The sequence below is a fragment of the Mirounga leonina genome, unplaced genomic scaffold (genome assembly GCF_011800145.1).
Source record: "Mirounga leonina isolate KUSES-001 unplaced genomic scaffold, KU_Mleo_1.0 Mir_175, whole genome shotgun sequence".
Classification (NCBI taxonomy): domain Eukaryota; kingdom Metazoa; phylum Chordata; class Mammalia; order Carnivora; family Phocidae; genus Mirounga; species Mirounga leonina.
Window position 1 is genome coordinate 2029938 of NW_023270453.1, and position 22482 is coordinate 2052419.

At 38.8% G+C, this 22482-nt stretch overlaps 1 protein-coding gene across 3 annotated transcripts in view; it reads left to right on the forward strand.

The window, feature by feature from the left end:
- Positions 1–22482, forward strand: part of NEBL (nebulette) — a 346705-nt gene that overhangs the window by 238694 nt on the left and 85529 nt on the right. Inside the window, exons 3-5 of one of the 3 annotated variants that reach the window (XM_035021515.1) lie at positions 6422–6526; positions 8138–8248; positions 14082–14192. The exons of the other annotated variants lie outside the window; for them this stretch is intronic. Coding sequence (XP_034877406.1) covers positions 6422–6526; positions 8138–8248; positions 14082–14192 — 327 coding nt within the window. The remainder of the gene's footprint in view (positions 1–6421; positions 6527–8137; positions 8249–14081; positions 14193–22482) is intronic. 3 annotated transcript variants of the gene reach the window in all.

Consider the following 22482-nt stretch of genomic DNA (forward strand, 5'->3'; position numbering starts at 1 on the left):
TCATGACTTTTTTCATTACTGGGATCAGTGTATATCCTATCTCCGGGGAATCCTAGAATAGTAGAACTATGTAACATATATATACACTAGTAGTTATGTAATGGTAAACCAGTAAGTACGTAAACTAGAATTCTAGAAGCACAAGGAAAAAGTATTGCTCACCAGGGAAGAGCATTTAGATGCTCTCATTAACATGACTGTAAGAGAGTTGCCGGTGCAGAGGAGAGATGACTTGTGAAAAGTGAATAGGGCCTGCGTCTTTAGAGAAGCGAGCACAATACTGGCCGTTTCTGTTGTAGTTAATGAGCAAAGTGATCAGAATATTTTGCAAATGTTTGTTTTCAAAGGACGTCAATTCGGGGAAGTGGGGTGGTACTTTGGCGTGTTCTCTGAAGTCAACCTGCCTACATCAATTTAACAGTAACGTTGGGGCATGTAATGGGACTGGGCTCAGTTCCTCAAGGGCAACATCTATTACAGTTTCTTTAAGTAATGGTAACACATCTGAAATGTTTAGTGAACTGTCTGGAACATTGTGAGCACTCAAGAGATGTTAGTGTTTATTAACTACTACACCTGTAAATTATTTTTGTATCCACCCAGTAACATTTTATATATGACTCTCTGTCTCCTTGTGGCTTGTCAGAAAGAGCCAGAGGATGGTGGGAATCATACTCTTTCCATATATTTGACGTGTAATGTAATTGAATTTTAAATGGAGTATTTCTCTGTGCTATTGTTGAGAGTTCTAAGCTACTGCATGTGAAAGTTCTTTGTAAACTATAATACTGATGGAATGATGACAACAACAGTAACATCAGCCTAGTTAAGATTTATCGAGGACTATGTGCCAGGCATTGCAGCTTCTAAGATGGGTTCCACTGTTTTTCTCATTTTAGAGGTGAAGAAACAAAGACTCAGAGAGGTTAAGTATCTTGCCTGGGTCACACAGTTAAGCAGTGGGGAAAAGGATTGAACACAAAGCCCTCTTGGCCTTAGCCATTCTGCTGTGTTTGCTCTTTCTGTATATTTCCTTGCACAGTTTATCTTAGCTTTACTGTTATTGATTACACTAATATTGGTAATGGGAATGCTACTATTTATTTATTTATTTATTTATTTATTTATTTATTTATTTATTTATTTAAAGATTTTATTTATTTGACAGAGAGACACAGCCAGAGAGGGCACAGAAGCAGGGGGAGTGAGAGAGGGAGCAGCAGGCCCCCCACTGAGCAGGGAGCCCGACGCGGGGCTCGATCCCAGGACCCTGGGATCATGACCTGAGCTGAAGGCAGACGCTCAACCATCTGAGCCAGCCAGGCACCCCTGGGAATGCTACTATTTAAAACCTGAAGTTTCATAACTCCAGAAATAGTACCTCTTCCAGCGTTGTTATGTTTTTTATTAAAGGGTAATTGTGGATGAGCTAAAGTATATTATATAAACCATTGGAACCGAAGTGGCAACTTCAGTGAGTAGGTGATTTTATTGGAGTTGTTTTGGATAAGATCATTTTTCAGTGACTGTAAAACCAACCTTATGGTGAGGGGCATGGCCTTTACCATTTTGCAAAAGCCAAAGCCCTGTTAGTCCTCTCCCATGTAGGAGAAATCAAATGCGTGGGAGTAATTTCTGTTTATTATAGATTTATGCTGCATGGCAGAATCTCTGTACTTAAATATTTAGATCACAGATTGTGGCCTAATTTATATCTGTGTACGTGCTCACCTTTTCTTTCAAAATAGAATTCCATACTTTTTAAGATACTTTTTTTTTTTTAATTTTTGGAATTTTTATATTTACCAATGAAGAGTCTGAACAAGGACTTCTTTTGTCTCTAAAACAAAACTGAAAAGAGGAGTTTGTACCATCATTCTAAAAACAAATTTTAATTTACACTTTCTGGAAGGACTTTATGTACTGGACCCAATAGATTTTCTAGGTTTTCGAAGTTTGGTTGAAAAGGTATTTAAGTACAAACTGCTTTATCCACGGTCAGCGTCATCGGTGTTTTTATATGGAGCTGATGAAATTACATTGGAAGTTCTCATGTCTATTCTATTGTCTGCCTTACTAGATGGTTGTCTAAAATGTGTACTTGAGTTGCGGCAGTCACGGAGCGGAAACCGATGTAGAAGTGGACGAATGGTCCCAGGGAATTAGATGGGAGTTCCAGCTGAGGCCCTCTCCTGCTTCTGACGGTTCCCCTCAGTTAGTGCCCACATTTCATTTAGTGCAAGGGCCTTTTCCCGGGTCTCAAACTTAAAGACAAACCTTCAGGTCTGTTCATTTGTTTTCCAATCCCTTGTATCCCAGAGGGGCATCTCTGTGTTTACCTGAGCCTTTTTGTCTGTTTGAAGGCAATCTCTTTGTAGCCCGCGTCCTCAGGTGAATTTGGCGTCTTGTTTGCCTGGTCTGCATGGGTCTTCACCTTGAAGCCGTGAGAAGTGGCCTCACGTTCTGTTCACCAAACCATATAGCTAGTGGGCCACACACCTGGGATTTGAAACAAGGTCTGCCCGACTCCCAGACCTTGGCCATCATCATGTTGTTCCTCTTCTGCTGTGTGCCAGGCACCCCACATATAGTACTGTGGTCTGTGTCACTAATGTTGCATAGGAATGATCTAGAAATAAGTCCAGGGACTTACAGTTCTCCCTAGAAAGAAATGGATGTTTTTCAGGTCAGGTGGCTTCACTATGGGGCATCAGTGTGAGGCATTTTTCCATTTTTTTTTGCTCTACCTGGTTTCCCTCTGCATAACTCACTCTCCCAAATTACCTGGTCCTCTGAGGTCGCCTCTTTTATTTTTCTGTTAACCACATAATGCTTTTTATTCCCCCAGATATTCTCTCTCTCTGGGCCTATTGGTCAACTATCTAATGAATTCCTTGAATAAGTCAAGCCTATTAACTATATTGAGCCATCAGAATCATGGATCTAGTAGCCTTTTGTCAGGTGGTCGTAGAACATATTAGGTTAAAGGAGATATTTTTGTGTGTTTCTTATAAATTAGGCATCAAGAGTGTCTGCAGAGTGAGTTTGGCCACATCTGCATGAAGCTTGTGACCCAGTGTTTTGGTTCAACCCCTTTGAGGGTATTCACTCGCATGGCAGCAAAAAGAATATTTTCCAGGCAAATGAACATTGTCGTGGGTAAATCCTTCCAGTGCTAAAAGCATCAGATTCCACGACTATCCCTCCAGAGAGAGCTCTGATTGTGTTAAGAGAACCTGGCATAGCAGCCTTAGCTTGGAGCGTCCTCCGCCCCATCACCACAGAGTGAGGGGACTGCTGTTCTCTCTTCCAGGGTTCGATCCATTGAGCCAATATGGCTCCATTTGACAGAAGATTTTCTCGATACTTTTGGTTAAGAGTGCCTGGAAAAGGAGGGACGCCTGGGTGTCTCAGTTAGCTAAGTGTCTGACTTTGGCTCATGTCATGATCTCAGGGTCCTGGGATCCAGCCCCGTGTCAGGCTCCCCACTCCGTGGGTCATCTGCTTGTCTCCTTCCCCTCTGCCCCTACCCCTGCTCACATTCTTTGTCTCTCTCAAATAAATAAATAAAATCTTAAAAAAAAAAGAGTACCTGTAAAAGGAAATATCCTCAGACATTTCTACATCTGTCATCCAAGGTCAGCCATTAGCTACTGTCATACCAAGTGAAAGAGACTGGGCTAAGAGGAGAAAGCATCACCGAACTGATTTAACTCTAATTGTAGTTGAGACATGGTGGGATTAATGGGTGTGGTCAGAGCAGAAGGTAAATATTTGGGGTGTCTTACTGAGTATTAAGTCATCAACTTTGCCCACCTTTTTTTTTTTTCCTATTAGAAAGTAACTTGGATAGTATCTTGGTCATGAGTGCAGATGGCCACCAGTGACAGGAAGACCCTAACATAGAAGCTTAACATATAGGTGGGATTTTTCATTCTCACATAATGAAGTGTGGAGGTAAAGGGTCCAGTCTTGGTATGGTAGATACTCTCAGGCTCTCAGGTTCCTTTCCTTCTGCTTTGTCATCATTAGTATGGTGACTTATTGCCTTGTGATGACTTCATGGCTGTTGCATCCCTATGACTGGGAAAGGTGGAAGAGAAAAGTGTCAAAGGGCTGAGCCAGCAAGTCTTTCCCCTTTGCCCCAGAAACACCAGGAACACTGCTGGGAAGACTTCTATAAATGTCCTGTGGCCAGAGCTGGGCACCAGGGGAGGCCAGTCGCTGGCTAAGGGGAAGGAGCAAACCGTGTCTGATTTAGAGCAACTCATCCTCTGGGACTGGGGCAAGGGTCTGGCTACTCTCATAAATACATCTGGGTTCTGTTATTGGGAAAGAATGGGGTCGCATAGGCAGTCTATTCAATAGATGGGGCCATGGCTCTGTAGGAAGTGGCCGTCTATTCAGTGATTTTATTTCACCTGGGATGTTGTGTCCCTCACCGGTGTAGTTCCCACCCATCTATCTTTTTCTATTATCTTGGTAGAGGAAGGCTAACACTATGTAGCATTCTTTATATAAAAATGTAAGATCATTTGCTTATCATGACTCAGGTAAAATTCATTAGAAATACAATAGGAGTGACAATAAGCAAATAATATGTGTGTGTGTGTATGTATGTGTGTGTGTACCTATCTTTTAAGACCAAAGAAAGGACTGGAGACCCCACTTAAGACTGAACTATTTGCCTGCACAGTGAAGGAACTAAATACTTCACCCTTATCTTGTGCTCTTGTCCTGAACATTCTGCTCAGGTCAGAGCCTATCCGGGGACCCTGTGGCCATTGCATACACCACTGCAGTCAAGAATGTGACTGTGAGGGGGGAGAAGATAGTGGCAAAAGATAAAAATAATGAGCCAAACTTAAACCTAATGATAGGTTATTTTCTCTCACACTTAATTATATAATGGGGATACTTTTTTTTTTCTCTCCTTATGATCAAAATAGCCTACTATTTATCATACTGCCATTAACTGTTTAATTACTAGTGACTGAGGAGGGTGATTTGCAGAGCCCTAAAATTAGGGCTAATCTCTGAGAAGAAAAAAAAGTAATTTAGAGCTCAGATAAGATAAATATGTTCCAGTGTTGATTTCATGAATAAAGCAAATGTGTAATGCGGTAGGCGTCTCATACCTAAGAGTCACAGCAGTGAGATACGGTATTTTGCTTAGTATGTTCCTATCTGGTCACACCTCAGGTCGAATTATGCCCCTCAAGTCAGGTTTACCTGTGGCAAATCTCGATGTAATGTTAGTGTCGCAACATCGTGTTAGTCACGTCCTTTAAGAACCCGGTATATGGTCAACTCAACTTCACTTTTAGGTTATAATTAGGGAGACCATGTAATTTATCATCTGAACTGGGACATTTTTTTCAGCATAAGTATTTACAGTTTTGGGTAGATAAACATGACTTTATTACAGGATGATACAACTTTTAGCAAATTACCTTCATCCTCTCAACTGGTCATAAATTTTGCCTCACCAGTTTTCAGATTGAGTGGCAATTAGCATGAGAGTGGGATTACATTTTAGGGCCTTGCCCATATAGTTCCTGACTTCGCCTCATGTGTTCATGCAGGGTCTCCCCCCAGAGTAACAATTCTGGCCTCTCCTCAAGGGGAAAAGAGTAACTCCTTTTACTACTGAGTTTGAGAGAAGAAATGAGCATGCTCAGTTCAGCCTCTCTGGACTTTCTCTAGTGCATCTGCCTATCCATAGCGTTCTGGAATGATCTCCACCATGTGGCAAGCTTTCAGGGCAGGTTCTGCTCTTCCTCCCCCTTCAGGGGAGGCAGATAGGGAGGCCTATGGGTGCCCCTAAATTGGGTAAGTTTGATTTGAGCAGAATTAATTAGTATAAGGGAAGCTCATCATGGCTACTGTTTGAGCCCCTTCCTCTAATTCAGCATGTATAGGTAATGATGCTAACAGTAATCTCCATTGTTTGATTTCTGCCTCTACTTCTTAATTGGTTCCATCTGTCCTGATGACTACTTGTCTTAAACCTAGAGGTAGGCAGCTATGTTTTTGTTTGATTGTAGGCTTAACTGTTCAGTCAGTGGCTTGAAAGTAACAATAAACTAGGACACTTGTCGAATGAAATGAGAGTGTTGAATAATTATGCTGAGAAAGCTGGGCAGACAGGACACATAGTCACTGTGCCTCCGCCCCCATGATCCTTGATGATAACAGGACTCTTACTTATCTAAAGAACAGTCTTTTCTTTTCTGTGTCTCATCACCTTTGTGGTTCTGTGCTAGATATCCATTTATTTGATTTGGCTGGTTTTGAGCATCATTCCTCATTTGAGTATTTACTTTAGAAAACAGACTTCCTCAAGTAATTCTGTTCAAAAGAGGGGCATTAAAATTGTTTTTCTTCTTTCTCATCTTCTGTAAATTATTCTCTCTTTTAGATTCATTATAAAGAAGAGTATAAAAAGTCTAAGGACAAGTGTACATTTGTGACTGACACTCCCATGCTAAACCATGTAAAAAATATCGGTGCTTTTATTTCTGAGGTAAGGCTTCAAAACATGCAAAATAGTTTGCATTTTCATTTTCTATTTATGTGGATAAAAATTTGTGCATTAAAATTAGAGAATAATATTTTTGAGAGCGCCACTGAGTGTTGGTAATATCTACATAATTATGTAATCCTATGCACCATATCAATTAACTTTATGGTTGATATATTTTATTATATATGTCTATATTTCAACTCTAACCCTTTCATATTTATGTAGGATCACTCTTGAAAAGAGATATTTTATTTGATAAGTAGAAAGTACTGGAAAAATAGTTTTAGAAATTCCATTATTTTATTTCCTAATCGGTGTACTAGTTATAAGTTGTTGAATATCATTTTGAAAATAAGTAAAATTTACCAGCTGATTCTATAAAACGTGATACCTTTGGTAAGTAATTTTAAATCAATTTAAACTGTTTTTGAGTAGGATCAGTTCAACAGAGACACTTATTATGAGACCACAGAGAAACGCATTACATTCATTTTCCAGCTGAAAAATCATACAGTCTCTGAGAGCATTTCCAACTGCAGATTATGCTGCATTATAAAGCACCATGTTAACAGCGATTTCTGTGAGGAGGCATTTCTGTAGTCTGTGACTAGATCACTCAGGAGAGATAAATTTGAAAAGAGAATGAGTACAACAGTATTGCAAATGACTGACATTTAGTGTTTCATAAGTTATGTTGGAAAAAGATCACCATGATATTCTCAGGATTCTTTCTGCTGATGTGAAAACACTTTGAGGAAAACTGGCAAATTTTCTCTTATTGAGTACCCACATCCAACGAGTTGTGAGAACACAAGGATTACACAAGGCCTACGCTCAATAAATCCACGCTCACATCTAGTTTTGAGTGGGGGTAACGTCAGTGTGTGGAAAAACGTGGTTTTGTAGGTTTGCATTAGCTTTTATTTCTCCTGTGCAAAGACTCTCTTGATGTTTCTCATTCCCAATTGATTCTTTTTCCTGAAGGAGTTAACTGCAGAGCACAAAAAGAAAAAAAAAAAAAAAAAGGAAGTGGGCAATCTGTTGTGTTACTTTGCACCTAATCTCTCTAAGAGAAATGGTGAAGGAGCATTTCTATTTACTAGTAATGAATTTTGGGGATCACTCTGAGACAATGCAGATTGGAGGTGGGAAGACACAGAAACAACAAAAAGGTACCTCCCCGCCCCCACCACCTCAGTCATGGTAGAAGGATGTTAAAAAGATTTGAATAAAGGAGCACTGTCCTTTGCATTCAAGTTCTAGACACTACATTCTATCAACTTGTATTTTCTGGAACAACTCAAATGTCTCATTTTTCTCAGGTTTTTCTTTGCTGATCAAACATCTGAAACTCTCTATACAACATGCATAGGTTAAAATAAAAAAGTAGTCATTATTTTCTTGAGCATCTCGTTTTAAAGCTTTTTCCATAATAAATTGGATTTATCTCTCTTCAGAATATGTTCTTCAGTCTAGTATCTAAGGTTAAAATGGTCTTCAGGTTTTTAAATTAATTCTGTTTCTGAAGAAAATTTCTTTTTATTCTCTTTCAATATTCACAGTAAAAAAAAGTAGTGCTTATTAGTTTTTTTTCCTTTTTCCCCCCTCTAGGCAAAATACAAAGGCACCATTAAGGCGAACCTCTCCAATTCTCTTTATAAGCAGATGCCAGCCACAATCGATAGTGTTTTTGCAAGAGAAGTTACGCAGCTTCAGAGTGAGGTGTGGTTTTCCTAAATTGTTATATAACTATATATATCGAAATTTAACCACATACAATCAGCATCTTAAAATATATTAATATTTAAAATATGTATTCAAACATAGATAGCAAAAAGGTTGTTTATCTTGGGTTTTACATATTGGATGAAAATTGGAAGCAGCTGACTCATGGGTTGTCAATAGTCACTGGTGGGTCACAGAAAATGAAAAGGACAGGCAAATTTGTTAGTCAAGTGATGCTGTTTTCCTAAGCCCATTCACAGTTATTAATAGAACAAATTTTAATCTTGTTAGGACAACTTACTTAGATTAAAAGCTGACAGGAGGGGCGCCTGGGTGGCTCAGTCATTAAGCATCTGCCTTCGGCTCAGGTCATGATCCCAGGGTCCTGGGATCAAGCCCTGTATTGGGCTCCCTCCTCAGCGGGAAGCCTGCTTCTCCCTCTCCCACTCCCCCTGCTTGTGTTCCCTCTCTCACTGTCTCTCTCTCTGACAAATAAATAAAATCTTTAAAAAAATAAAATCTGACAGCAAATATTAAACCTGTCTCTGATTTAGCATGTGATCTCTAAGTGGAGAACATTCCAGTGGTTTATTCGAAGTCCCGTAACGAGTTAATGGTTAAATTCAGGATCCACAAGTCTGTGCTTCCTCAGTTAGGCGAGAGGTTCCTGAATTTCCTTTTCTGTGGATTATGGATTTCCTGTGGAGTATCTCAGGTGGAAGTGGCCATTTTAGTGATTGCAAGTTGCAGACGAACTCAAGAATTGTCATCCTGTAAGCTCATTTTGAGTCCAGAAGAGTAATTTTCCCCTTTGGTACGTTCGACATAAGGAATACATAGTACATTTAATTTGTTGTATTTCTTAAAACAGAATTTCAAAATAGAATATTTCACTTCTTTCTCAGTCATCTTATTGTTTTGTTTTCTCCATAGCACAGTTTTTTTTTTTTTTTTTAACTTTATGAAATGGCTTCCTAAGTGATACGAGAGCAGGGACTTCCTGTGTCTTGTTCTCTGCTCTACCCCCGAGCTTAGAACAGTCCTTGGCACGCAGGGGGATAGTCAGTAAATACTGGTAAAATGGATTTTGTTGAATTTGTTGATTCCTTTTATAAGGAAATGTTTCCTTTTATGTAGTTTAATATTCTTAATGCTACATTTTAGGTTAAAAATAATAATGGACACATACAAATGCTTACTATGTGTCAGGTGCTGATCTATACATTTCACATATATTTATATCATTTAATCCGCATAAGTACTCCCAGAGATAGCCCCATTTCAGAGATGTGGAAACTGAAGCACAGAGGAGTTAAATAACTTGCCTGAGATCACACAGCCAATAAATGGCAGAGCCAACACATGGACATAGATAGTCTGGCTTCAGAGTCTGGGTTCTTAACCACACACTGCATCACCTCTTTCTTACCATTTCCACCACTCTTTTGCTTATTAAACAACTTGACTTCTTCCATCAAAATCTTTTTAGTTTTAAGTAGAGGATGCCTAGGTAATTTTAAAATAGTCTTAAAATAAAGTACTCTTGAAAAAGACTGAGCATTGTTATCCTTTGAGAACATCTTTAAGTACTTTATTATTACAAATTTAAATGTCCTCTGTGTACTCAGCTTGGCAGTAAACTAATCTCAGCTGTGCAACATGAGGCTAAAAATATATGATATCAGAGTTTTGCATGGCTGACCATGACTAATATGTCCCTTTTTTTCCCCTCACAACATCTGGTCATCTAGCCACTAGCTGATAATAAACGGACTACTTTATAACGCAAATAAGTACAATCCAACAGTTGATGTGTGACAAATAACAATTATGCAAGAAAGAATAGTCTCTTCTTATTTTTATACTTGGGAAGGTAACCTTGGCAGATATTTACATCCTCATTGTGTGAAAGTGCCCAACTTTTCTCACTTTTTATGGCAGAAACGAACATGTGCAATATAGGACTTTTTAAAAAAATTTAATTTAATTTTATTATGTTACGTTAGTCGCCATACAATGCAGTGTAGGACTTAACATGGAAGATAATCCATACTGTATATTGTGGAATCTTGTTTTCCCCCCAGAATAAGTTGTCTCTTGCCTTGTTAGCATGTGTTATGCTATAGTAGAGTATGCCCCTGGGAAAGACAGGTATGTGCTCCCAACACCGCCCACTGTTGTAATTAGTCACTGAACTTGTTAGTAAGGAAACACCTGGGTTCTGAATAAAGTATCTATTTCAATGGAATAATGTAATGTAATAACATTTCAGTGTAATGTAATAATACTTGTTGAGGTTTGTATAAATCAATTTTATTGTTGCTAAAATTGCAGTTCTCAGAGCTTACCTGGTAATAAGACTATCAAGAAAGTAAAACTATCTGACAGTGTCTGATAAAATTACAGAACTAACATTTTACTGTGTCCAAATTGTATCAGATTTGTGGTAACCTAAATTAGAGTGGTTGACACATTCTGGAATTTCAAGGTGTTCTGGATTCTAATGAAAAGTCTCCTAAACTGAGGACACTGGGTCAAAATGTTACGTTAAAATCAATTTGCAAACATTCTCAGCTGCTTACATCCAGACTAGAATGATAAGGTGAAGAGAGCTAAATTAATGCTCCTTACAGAAAATGACTGAGGGGAAGTCATTCTAAAAAAAGAGAGAGATGTGGAGATTTTAGGATGCTGTTTTACGAGATATCCCCCATTAAAAATTTTATAAACAAAGACCACAAAGAGAATTTCTGGAAACGAATGGACCATGCCATGAAATGGTGAGATCCTTCTCACCAGGGCTGTTTCAGGCAGAGGCTAAATAATCTCTTATCACAGAACTGATACAGGCTACTCAGGCATCTGGACTCAGATGTTTGACAGCCTATGTTTTTATCCATAGAGGCTCCGGGGTCCTGCCTAGCAGTGCATTTACCTATATAGTAGTTGTAAAATATCCTGAAGTTAGAAATGTATAGAGATCTTATATATATATATATACACACACATATATATATGATATAAAAATATACTGTGCTATACTATGCTATCAAATATGCAAGATAAATGTATGTACTACTTTTATAAACATATTTATATATAAGTATATAAGACTATTGCAAATGTCTTCCACTAGTTAGGTATCCAGTAGCAAGGCGACCTTGATTCTCAAGTATGAAGAAAACAGTGTTAATCTAGGGAAATGCTAAACAATAATGACAAATCCTAAGAAATCAAATTTATCAGAAAATTTATTAGCTTGTCATGATTTTCCATTAGCTATTTTAAGGATGAAAATCAATATGATAAATTAAAGTTCAGCTGCCTCCAATTTGATGTAATCTTAATTCTAAAGTGGTGCTTCGTTGTAGCTATAAATGAAATGACTTTTAATGCTGCAAGTAGAAAATTACAGAGCCTTTTAAAGAAAGAGTGCTTTTTAAAATTGTGCTTGATGACTCACCATTTCTATGATAACCCACGAAATGATCAGCTGCATTGATTATGTTTATAAAGTCACAAGTCATACAAACTAAACTAGGCACACAGCAAAAAGGAGCTAGTTACGTGCTATCTCCTTTTATTTAAGAAGAAGAAACAAATCTGATAAAGGTTTCTTCTTGGCATAATAGACCTGGTCACCCACTAAACTCCTCCTCCTTTCCCCCAAAGTTATAATATAGAATGTAATGGAACTGACATAGTGTTTTTTGCCAACTTAAATGGAGGTCCTTAATGGGTTTCCTATTTAACATAACTAATTGGTGAAAATGTAAAGATATGTTCATGAGAATTAGATATCCTGATGGATTAAATCAATGGACAGACTCTAACAAGATGAGTGATCCCTGAAATAACGGGGTGCTGCGTGTGAGTCCTGATAATCAACTAGATATACCGGATTGGATGTGAAGACAGAGTGGGGCAGAACTGAACAAGGCTTAAGGACACTAGGTGACAGGAATCTCAACGTAGTTATTAGAAGGAAAACACTGTGATCTATGGATACATGAATAATAGCGAGCACACAAGAAATCATAACCCAGACTAAATTGGACAGTTCTAATTAAGAGAGGTCAGACCATATCTGGAACATTCTGGGCATCTTAAGAAAGGGTGGATTAATTGGAAATTGTGCAGAGGAGGGCATTTAGGGGTACAGGGGCTCACGACCTTACTCCGTGCAGATGGTCTGGAGAAATGGGAGGCATTGACAGCTGTGTGCCCACACCTAAAGTTCCATCCGGTGAACTAGCCGCTAGAGGAAGACGTATTGGGGCTTCATTAAGGGAGGGGCTTTGTGTCAAAGCTTCCACAATTTAGAGACTGTGACACCCCAGCGTGAGTTCCATTTCAGTAAACGTTTTCAAGAAGAACTTGGTGGGGGAGCCAGAGAGGAGATTTAAATATTGATAGTTGTAAGAAATGGCTTTCTTTCTTTATGGTAAGAGGCGATGATTTTATTTTTAAAAATTAGTTTTGTAAATATCACCTTAATCCTCTAGACAAGTATATTATCTAAGTTAAATGAATGGTTAATACAGTTTATTAAAACCCATGAGGGGTTTAAGTTCATGAGAATATTTAATAAACTCATTTATTCAGTCTTTTGCTAAACATTTATTACATTTCTACTCTCTGTCATTCAATATGAGAGGCACAGGATATTAAAAGATGTGTAAGAAGATATAGGCATAGTTCTCAAGGAGCTAGTATTGGTAAAAAGTTTTTCCTTAAGTTGAGCTGTTATTCCTTTCCATTAAAAATTAGATCTTATTTTGTTCTTGTGACTACTCTTCCAGCTTTTCTCTTTAAATTGCCTCTATTCTCCTGTGTCGAGTTATCCTAACTCCATTTAATATTTTTATTATAAAACTTAATATCTATTTAAAATTAATTTTAAAATAATTTATTCATTCATTCCTATTTTATTTTTATTCATTCATTCATTGAGCAAATATTTATTGATCCTTACTTTGTGCCAGGCACTAGTTTGGGCTCTGAGCATTCACCGAGCTAGATAGTTACATTCTCATGAGGGAAGACAGAAAATAAGTAATTCTATAAAAATAAAACAAAAGTAATTAAAAAGTGCAAAGGAAATACATAGGATAATGGAATAGACTGCGAATAAAGGGACAATTTCTTTGCTGTCTTCTGAATTTTTTTTCCCCTAACTCTATCATTGAATTTGGTTACTTATACTTTTGAAGTAATCATTCTCATGCCTTCTGTCCATCCCAGGAGGGAACAAGTTGAAATGGTAGCAATGGATGACATTGGCATGATGGCTCATTTCCCTCAGGACAGACCTTGACATATCTCAGAAATCTGCGTGCATGTTTTATTTTCTCCCAAAGGTTGGGGCATTTAATGAGGTTTATGTTGTATTATAGCTGTGCCTGCAGAAAAGTCATAACAATTAATTAAAAATGAAAAATTTGCCTTTAAATATCTGGTCATTTTCCCCACTTTGTCAGTTGCTTTCCCAAGATTTAAACCTTGGACATTTATGACCCTAAGAGCTCATAGATTTGGAAGGTTTCCCAAAACCATAGCTGAGATTTAAGCTAGCTGAATATGAGTGGGGATTTTAGCATGCATATGGTCAAGGACTTTTGAAACAAACAGGAAAGAGTCAGACTTAGGATTCTAACCTGAAGCACTAACCTTAAAGCACTGAGTATATTCTCTTGTTGTAGAGGCTTAGGCAAATATGACCATCAGTGGTGGGATTGAAATACACAAACTCCTAGCAAAACACCAAAATTTAATAGGTAAGAATGTAGTATGCCCCTGAAAAAACTAACAATGATTTGTGTTTTTAAAGGTTGCCTATAAGCAGAAACATGATGCTGCCAAAGGATTCTCAGATTATGCCCATATGAAGGAGCCACCTGACATCAAACATGCCATGGAGGTCAATAAACACCAGAGTAATGTAAGGACCCCCTCCCTCATGTTTTTCTGGTAAATCGTGGTTACCCACATCAGGGCTAATGGATATGTTGTTGCAATTTACATATTACAACTCTCCTCTTCAAAAAGAACTTTAAAATTTCTTGTTTTTAAATCTCCCAGTATTCAGTCATAAATTCATCTGAATTACTCTATCAAAAGTCATTAAAACCTTGTAGAATGTCTTTAAAATGTCAGGTCCTTGCAGATATTGGAAGTTCTGCCTTGGACCTATTGGGTTATTGGCATTTCCTAGAGTGCCCTTGACTTGATGGTAAAGCTCTCGTAGTTTCCAGTCTAGAATTGTAGAAGAACTGGGAGAAAGGACACCAGAAACCACTGGCCTGGGGAATAGTCCCTCACAAAGGCTAGTGAGATAGTACCCCACTACTGTCTCTTTTGGAGCACATATGGAGAGCAAATGGTCAAACTTAAGACCCATGGAGAACATGAAAGCAGTTGATGTGTAATGGCTGACTTAGCAGAAACCAAGGGAGAGGAAACAAACCCATAGAAGATAAATTCTTTTAAAAGTTGTAAGTTAGAAGATTATAAAGTTGTAAGTTAGCAGGAGTATCAAAACTTCCGCGTGTTTGCTCAATGACCACCGCTCTCCTGGTGGCCTAGAAGAATAATTTCTTCCTGAAATTTCAGTGGAAGCTCATTTGTCTCCCCATTAGGAGTTCTTTGTTGTCTAGGAGGCATGTAGGAATTGTTTGTTAGGTTCTTAATGGGCTACAATCAGTTCAGATAAATGTGTCTGCCTTAGTTGGGTCAAGAAACTCCCTTTCTTTGGAAGCTACCTGAAACAACTGTGTCATCTCCCATGGGCTCTGTCCCACCACCTAGCTCCCTTACTGAGTGGGGCTTGGCTGACCTTGTGTCCCCAGAGCCTCAGCTGTGCAGTACCTCTTTCCAGGATGGCAACAGTTATCTGGTATTAAATTGCAATAGATCATTGCTTAAGTACAAATGGAGTGAGGTTTTACATTTTCACTCCAATGTGTAAATATATGCCAGTACCAAGACAGTTTCCCAAGATGGTTTAACTTGGATGAGAGATGAGAAAGCTACACGTCTGTAATTACCAGCAAGGCCATTTGAAGGGGATGCTTCGTAAGAACGGTTTGCTTACAGAATGACGGTCATAACCATAATTACTACCATTTAGCTAGCACGGCTGCGCAACAGGAACTCTGCCAAGACTCCCATTGTTTCCAACTCTCACAAAATCCCTGTACTGAGTCCCCATTCTGTAGATGAAGAAAATGAGATGAAAGAGTCAAACTCCCAGGTCCACCCTTTCTGGATGCCTCTTAAAAGGCATTGGTTATTGGTTGAGATTTTAAATGAAAATTTTAAAATGTGGGACAAAATAGGTTATCATCAGGATTTAGATCAACAGATTCAAGGAGCTGCAGGACCGAAGGGGTCAGCGGTGGCCCGGGAGGGGCTGGAGCGCCTTACACGGACCCTCGGGAGGCTGCTTCCAACTCTATAATTCAATGAAATTCAAATACGGAAGTTCCTTATCATAGAACTGGGGTTATTATTTTAACTCTGCCTTTTCTTTTAAAAGGTCTTTGATTGAGGGATTGAGGGAATAGAGTATAAAGGCCTTTTCTCTTCCATTCAATACTGTGTACTTATGGGAGAAGGATGTATTTACTTACACTCCTCTGCCTACTCGGCTCGACCTTCACATGCAAAGTTTGTACATATAATAGGATTTAGAAAGTGTTTAAGACTATTTACTCAGATTTAAAGTGAGAATGATATTTGTATTCTACCTGTGAAGTAGTTGATATTCCCCTAGAGTCAGGGCACTTAGAAGAATACATTTGTTGTCCCTACAATATGAAATTTAACCCTAGGTCTCGAAAGCCACAGGAAAGCAAGTACCTCTCCTGGTTCATAGGTGAGGCTGGTGCGTCTCCACAAAAGACAAAACTCTGTCTCCCACAAAACTTCAGTCCGTCGAAACCCATTTGCAGAGAATCTACTAATAGAATTACCCTTCCGTAATGTGGGATGTCCCTTTACATGATGCCTCTAAATGACCTGATTTAGCTTAAAAGAAAATGTGTTGTCACACGTACATCTGATTTGCCTAGAAATAAGGCATCTTTGCTGACCTTTTTATTTTATGTTTCTACCAAGAGCAAGTCAGCTTTCCAGTATCTGTTAGAGAACCAAGAAACTGGGCCAACTGCATTTAAACCTTTTAAGTTCTGCCTCCTTTCAGCTCAGACTTTTATTAGAACGTTTATCAGTGGGCCAAAGGGCATGTTTTTCCTTTCAGAACTGTTCTCTCCCTCATGCCTTTAGAAGTGTGAATAGGCAGAAGAGGATGGGGAGAGGACTTCTGTGAGGGCGGACTGAATTCTCACCTCTGTGTAACTCATAGTTTCAAGAGGAAGACTAGTCGTTCTAGGGGCACCAGTCTCTTCTGTCCCCCCCCAATTCAGTGAGCACAGAATGGGGGGGGAGATCATTTATCCGAATATCCTCCACTGAGGCATATAGTAGAAAAGGAATTTAGAGTCAGACCACATGTTGCCTGGAAGATCTTGGACAAGTTACTTAATATCTGCAAATCTCAGTGTTTCCATCTGTAAAGTGGGGCAGTGGTATCCAACTCACTGGGCTCTTGCGAGTATTAAATGAGATGGTGTATATATAAAGGGCTTTGCAGAGGAGCAGCTCCATAAAATATGAGTCCTCTTTGGTCCCCCTCCAATTTTAAAGGGTGATTTGAGAGGTTAGGATGATTTCATAGTCAATTTGAAATAATTAACAGAGCTTAGATTGAGAAAAGGGCCAAATTTTGTGAAATTTATATTAAGAAGCATTTAGGTCAGAAGGTCATGTTCAAAATGATCCTGAACCCATATAACTACCTATCTTGTTGATACTATAACCAAGAAATGATTAAAAACAGCCAATCTAAATCCTTTTTTATCTTAAGGGATGTATCCCTGCCAAATTCTTCTAATGTAATTAGAGAAACTGGAGATAATCTATCCGGTTACTTTCCCCTAAAGAAGGGCTCAAAATGAAAACCCCAGTAATATTATTAGTTCTCATCAATCTTATCAGAGATGCAAAACCCAATAGTTCTGAAGGAAGTCAAACAAATTTTGAACTGCCATCTTAAGTTTTGTAAGTAATGTGGTCTGTATAGACTTGTGATGAAATTGGAGTGGTAAACTCTTCCAAAACACCATATTGGTAATCAATTCAATGTGCATTGGAAGGAAGTATTCAGCAGGGGAAACAAGAGACTTCATGTTTAAGAATGATATATATATATATATATATATATATTCTTAATGGTAAGAAAACTTATCAGGAGATAAAATTTCTATTCCATCAGAAAGTGAAAAAGCTTAGAGATAAATCAGTAAAATGATACTAGAGAGGCTGTCATGGTTTTGTGTGGTTCCCCGATGTGACTTATAATAACAGCACTTTGGGAGTTAGTATTAAAATAGATACATTAGTGTTTTGCTCATCTCTGAGACAAGAATAGTTAGTAATACCCATTCTGCCTTCTTTACAAGATTGTGGTGGTGGTAAAATTAACTCATGAATAAGAAAACTTCTATCAACTCTAAAATGCTTTTTATAAACAATGACAACAATAATAATGAGAAAGATGCAGCTCAGTATTTTACTCCATCTTTTAGGAGATGGAAAACTTTTCTGCCTTCTGATGAATGTCAGATCCTAGGTTTACCTGTATATAAAAGGTTTACATTCTCTCATAAAAATAATACTTACAATCTAATCCTTTACTCATTTTTTACATACAGGATGCCCAGACAGAAATAAGCCTGAGATAGAATTTCCAGTCCATGTGCCTATGTGAGATACCTGGGGGCATTTCTAATGTGAGAGTTTAGGATAAATGTATTTCTTGGGAATGACTGCACGAGTGCTTCCAGATTATAACTAAATACAGGCCCCACTATGCCCTTCTATTCTGCCAAACTCAAGATGTAAATCCTTTCTAGTCTCTTCTCACCAAGAATCACGTTAACCTTCATCAGAGTGGCAAAGGGAATGATGGTTCTGGGCCAGTTGGGTTTGATTTCTTTAAGTCTGCTCACCAGCCTTAATTCCCCCACAGGGGTCTGTCTGTGGCTGCCATCCTGGCTGTCCCCTCATCTCTCAATCTTGGCATCTCCAAGGACATAAATCTGAGTCTCTCATTGGCCAAGCCCAACTCAGAACAATACAAGGAAGGGGACTGTGGATAACTTGTTCCAGTCCTGGGAGGGAATGTTGAGGAAGCCTGGTTGGACAGAGACAATGCAGCACAACAAGGGTGGGATGATGATTTAATGCATTCATGCACGTAAAGTGCTCAGAACAATGCCTGGCATGTTGGACCCTCTGCACAGATGTAAAAAAAAAAAAAAAATGCAAAAGACGTTATACACAACTAGTGAATCACTGAACACTACATCAAAAACTAATGATGTACTACTATATGTTGGCTAACTGAACATAATAAAAAAAAGATCAGGATTATAGGGAACAAGCTGAGATTAAAAGACAATAAAATGATGAAAGTACAAACTGAGGGACAAAGTGAACATGGCGAGACAAGGAAGAAATTCCAAAACAAATTTGATAGAATTAATATCTTTATTGGAGGCAATGAAGAACAGATTTGACACTGCAGAAAAACCTGAAATGGAGACTGTTAACCGGGCGTTTCTAGGTTTAGCAACAGAACTCCATCTCAAGTTAGCTAAGTAAAACATGAGAATTTATTGGCTTGCATAATTGGAAATTCAAGCTACCTTTAGGTGTACCTGGATCCAGAGGCTCACAGTGTCACTGGGACTCTTTGTCCCTCCCCATCTCATGGCTTTGCTTTCAGACAGACTGTCTAGATGGTCTCAAGATGACAGCTGGTGTTTCCAGAATTAAATCATCCCTAGAGCCACTGATTCCAGAGGGAAGGACAGAAGCTCTTTCTCCCTCCAGCCTCAGATCCATCAGTGACTCTGGCCCTCCCTGGGTTATGTGTCTGCCCTCTTATTGATTGTGGCTTCTAAAGAGATGAGATGTATGATTGGACAAGCTGTCATGTCACCACCCCTGTCGCCAAGAAGGTAGGCTGCTTTGGACAGCCCCACCAAATCACATGGAGTGAGAGGGAGGGGCAGTTTCCAAATAAAAAACCCCAGGCCGATACAGAAATTACACATGTCCATTACAGAGGCATAACTTAGGAAAATGACCCAGATATGTGGAAAAGGGCCAGGAAAGAAATTTAGTGGAAAAAAAAAAGGAGGAAGAGATCAAGCATGTATAGTAATAATTTCAGATGTTCCTGAGGAAGAAACCACAATCAGTCTTTACAGATAAGATTGTATGTTGTTATATGTTATTAAAAAGAAAAGGCCGTTTATCTTGGATACAAGATCAAGGTATAAGGAAATGATCATCATATGATAATTACTTTTTTGCCTCATGTGGGACCTCGAGAAGGAAATGAAACTTCATTGAAAGGCATAATACAAGGTTTAAAGAAGTGGGGAAATTCACCTTCTTCTCTTGGGAACAGACTGAAATAGTTTTGAGAAATTTTTCCCTAAGTCGTTTTGTAGGTTGAGTTGCATGCAATGCCCACTGAAGTTTCATTTGTTTCCTTTGTGGAACTGACTAGAATTATTCTAATGTTCATTTATGAGAATAAATAGGTAAAAATTAAGAAAAATTTTGAAAAAGAAGAGCAGTAGACAGAACTTGGTGTAAGGTATGTAAATCCTTATGGTCATACATTCAAGAAATGCGTGAGTGAGGCAGTGAATGTTAAGTCCTTAATATGCTACCTGGTCCATAGTAAATGGTTGAAAGTGGAGATTATTATTGGTGTTATTATTTCTCCTCTTCCCCCTTCTCCTTCTTTTCTCTCTTCTCCTTTGTCCTCCCTCCTCCCATCTCCCTCTTCCTGCTTTTTCCTTCCATGCTCTGAGGATGCAGTAGGGAGCAAAACATTAAATAAAATGAGGTAAGGGGCGCCTGGATGGCTCAGTCATTAAGCATCTGCTTTTGGCTCAGGTCATGGTCCCAGGGTCCTGGGATCAAACCCCACATTGGGCTCATTGCTCAGCGGGAAGCCTGCTTCTCCCTCCCCCATTCCCCCTGCTTGTGTTCCCTCTCTCACTGTCTCTCTCTGTCAAATAAATAAATAAAATCTTTAAAAATAAATAAATAAATAAATAAATAAATAAATAAATGAGGTAAAATCAATCATTGACCCTCAAGCTTGCACCCATCCTGGGGTGATGATTTTCAGGAGTCTCTTCTTCTCTTCTTATTCAACAGTATTATACAGAACACCACTTGTCATGAGAAGACAACCTGAAGAATGGAGGCCAGTCCCTTGTTCCAATACAGTTAGCACTTAGGGGTTGAATTTATTCAGGAAATAGAAAAAAGAAAAAAAAAACCCCAAACCCTGCCACACCTCTCTTCTACCATATACTGTTTTTATTCTTCCTGGGTTCTGACGGACTGCAGAACGGAGCAAAGACATAGTGCAGACATTTGAGAAATGTCAGGTGAGCTCCCCTCAGACCCGGGTTAGGAGGAGGAAGATGAGCAGCGCTCTTAGGCAGCCATGTTGCTGCACCAACAAGTTCAGACATCCTTGCAGACTGTGAAGACCAGGAGCCTACCGCCCTGCGCCTCTCCATGTAAAGCCCCGTTCCTGTGGGATGTCCCCATGCAGTGGTATCCTGGAAGATCTGACTAGTGACCGGGCTCCCGTGCTGTTCTCCTGTGTGGCTCTGTGGTGTCCGCTTGTTTGAATTTGCAGCTCTTGTCAATCTTAATATTTGTTTTGAGTCACATATGCCGGCCTCTAATTTGCAATTTACATGGATGATGGGGCCCTATTCAGAGTCCTGCTCCTTCCGCCTTTGTGCCCCTCACGTCTCTTCACGCAGTCATTAGGCTGAGCAGCATATAATTACGTAACCCATACAAAGCTTAGATTTCTGGAAGGTTGCAGCTCTTTTCAAAAAGTAAGGGTTTCCATTTTTATCCTCATTCTTTTCTAAACAAAAGACATTACCCCCCTGTGGTTTCCGTATGAATGCAGTAACTTAGAAACAGTTAGTCTTGTAGGTGGGTAGTAATTTTGGTTTGTTTTCACCTGAGAGTCGGTTTTTGTTTACACAGCTTGTGTTTAACCGAGTGCAGGCGGAGGTTGATTGGCCATCACTGGCACATGAGCGTGTTGTTATTTGAAGCCAATGAAATTGGCTTAATTTTAAACCCCTAAAGAGTTAAAAAATTCACCCAAGAATATAACTCAGTTTTCAGCCTATTTTCATGTTTCTTTTGCTACCTGTGTGCACAAAACTTACCTGAATTACTTGTGACAGTAAAGCCTATGAAAACAAATACTGAAGAAAACAGATGTTCTTGCTGAAATTATGTTAATTCTATTGAAGTTGTGTTCACTCGTTAGATTCATGATTATAAACATTGTTTTAAAAACAGTCTTGGGGGCGCCTGGGTGGCTCAGTCGTTAAGTGTCTGCCTTCAGCTCAGATCATGATCCCAGGGTCCCAGAGTCAAGTCCCGCATCGGGCTCCCTGCTCAGCGGGGAGCCTGCTTCTCCCTCTCCCACTCCCCCTGCTTGTGTTCCTGCTCTCGCTGTCTCTTTCTCTGTCAAATAAATAAAATCTTTAAAAAAAAATAAAAACAAATAAAAACAGTCTTGGTGGTGAGGCGAATGCAAGCCCTTAAAAGAGTAAATAGAAATGTATATAAATATTTCACTGAAATAAAATAATATAATGCGTAGGGAGCCTTTCACTTCCTATACCTGATATTATTTTTGAAAGAAATGAGAAAGTACAAATGTTTTCTTAACTCTGCAGGAAATTGAAAGGAAAATAACAAGATACATTGATATTATCTAGAACACTGGCTCATATTGATTAACAGGAGAATTCATTAAAATGCAGATTCTTCAGAAATTCTATTATGTAGGGTTGGGGATGGACCTCAGGAATCTAATTTTTGAGTAAGTACCTTAGATGATGCTATTGTGGAAAGTCTCCAGGCAACAATAGAAATATTTGTTTTGTACAAATATAATTAATTGTGCATTTCGTATTGATGTTGTTTTACATTTCTATGTTTTACCTTTCTATGCCTTGAAAAAGTGAAGGTCTTAAAAATGACCATTGCTGCCCCCTTTGCGTTAGATCTTTAATAGAACTAATGTAATGGACAAGTTG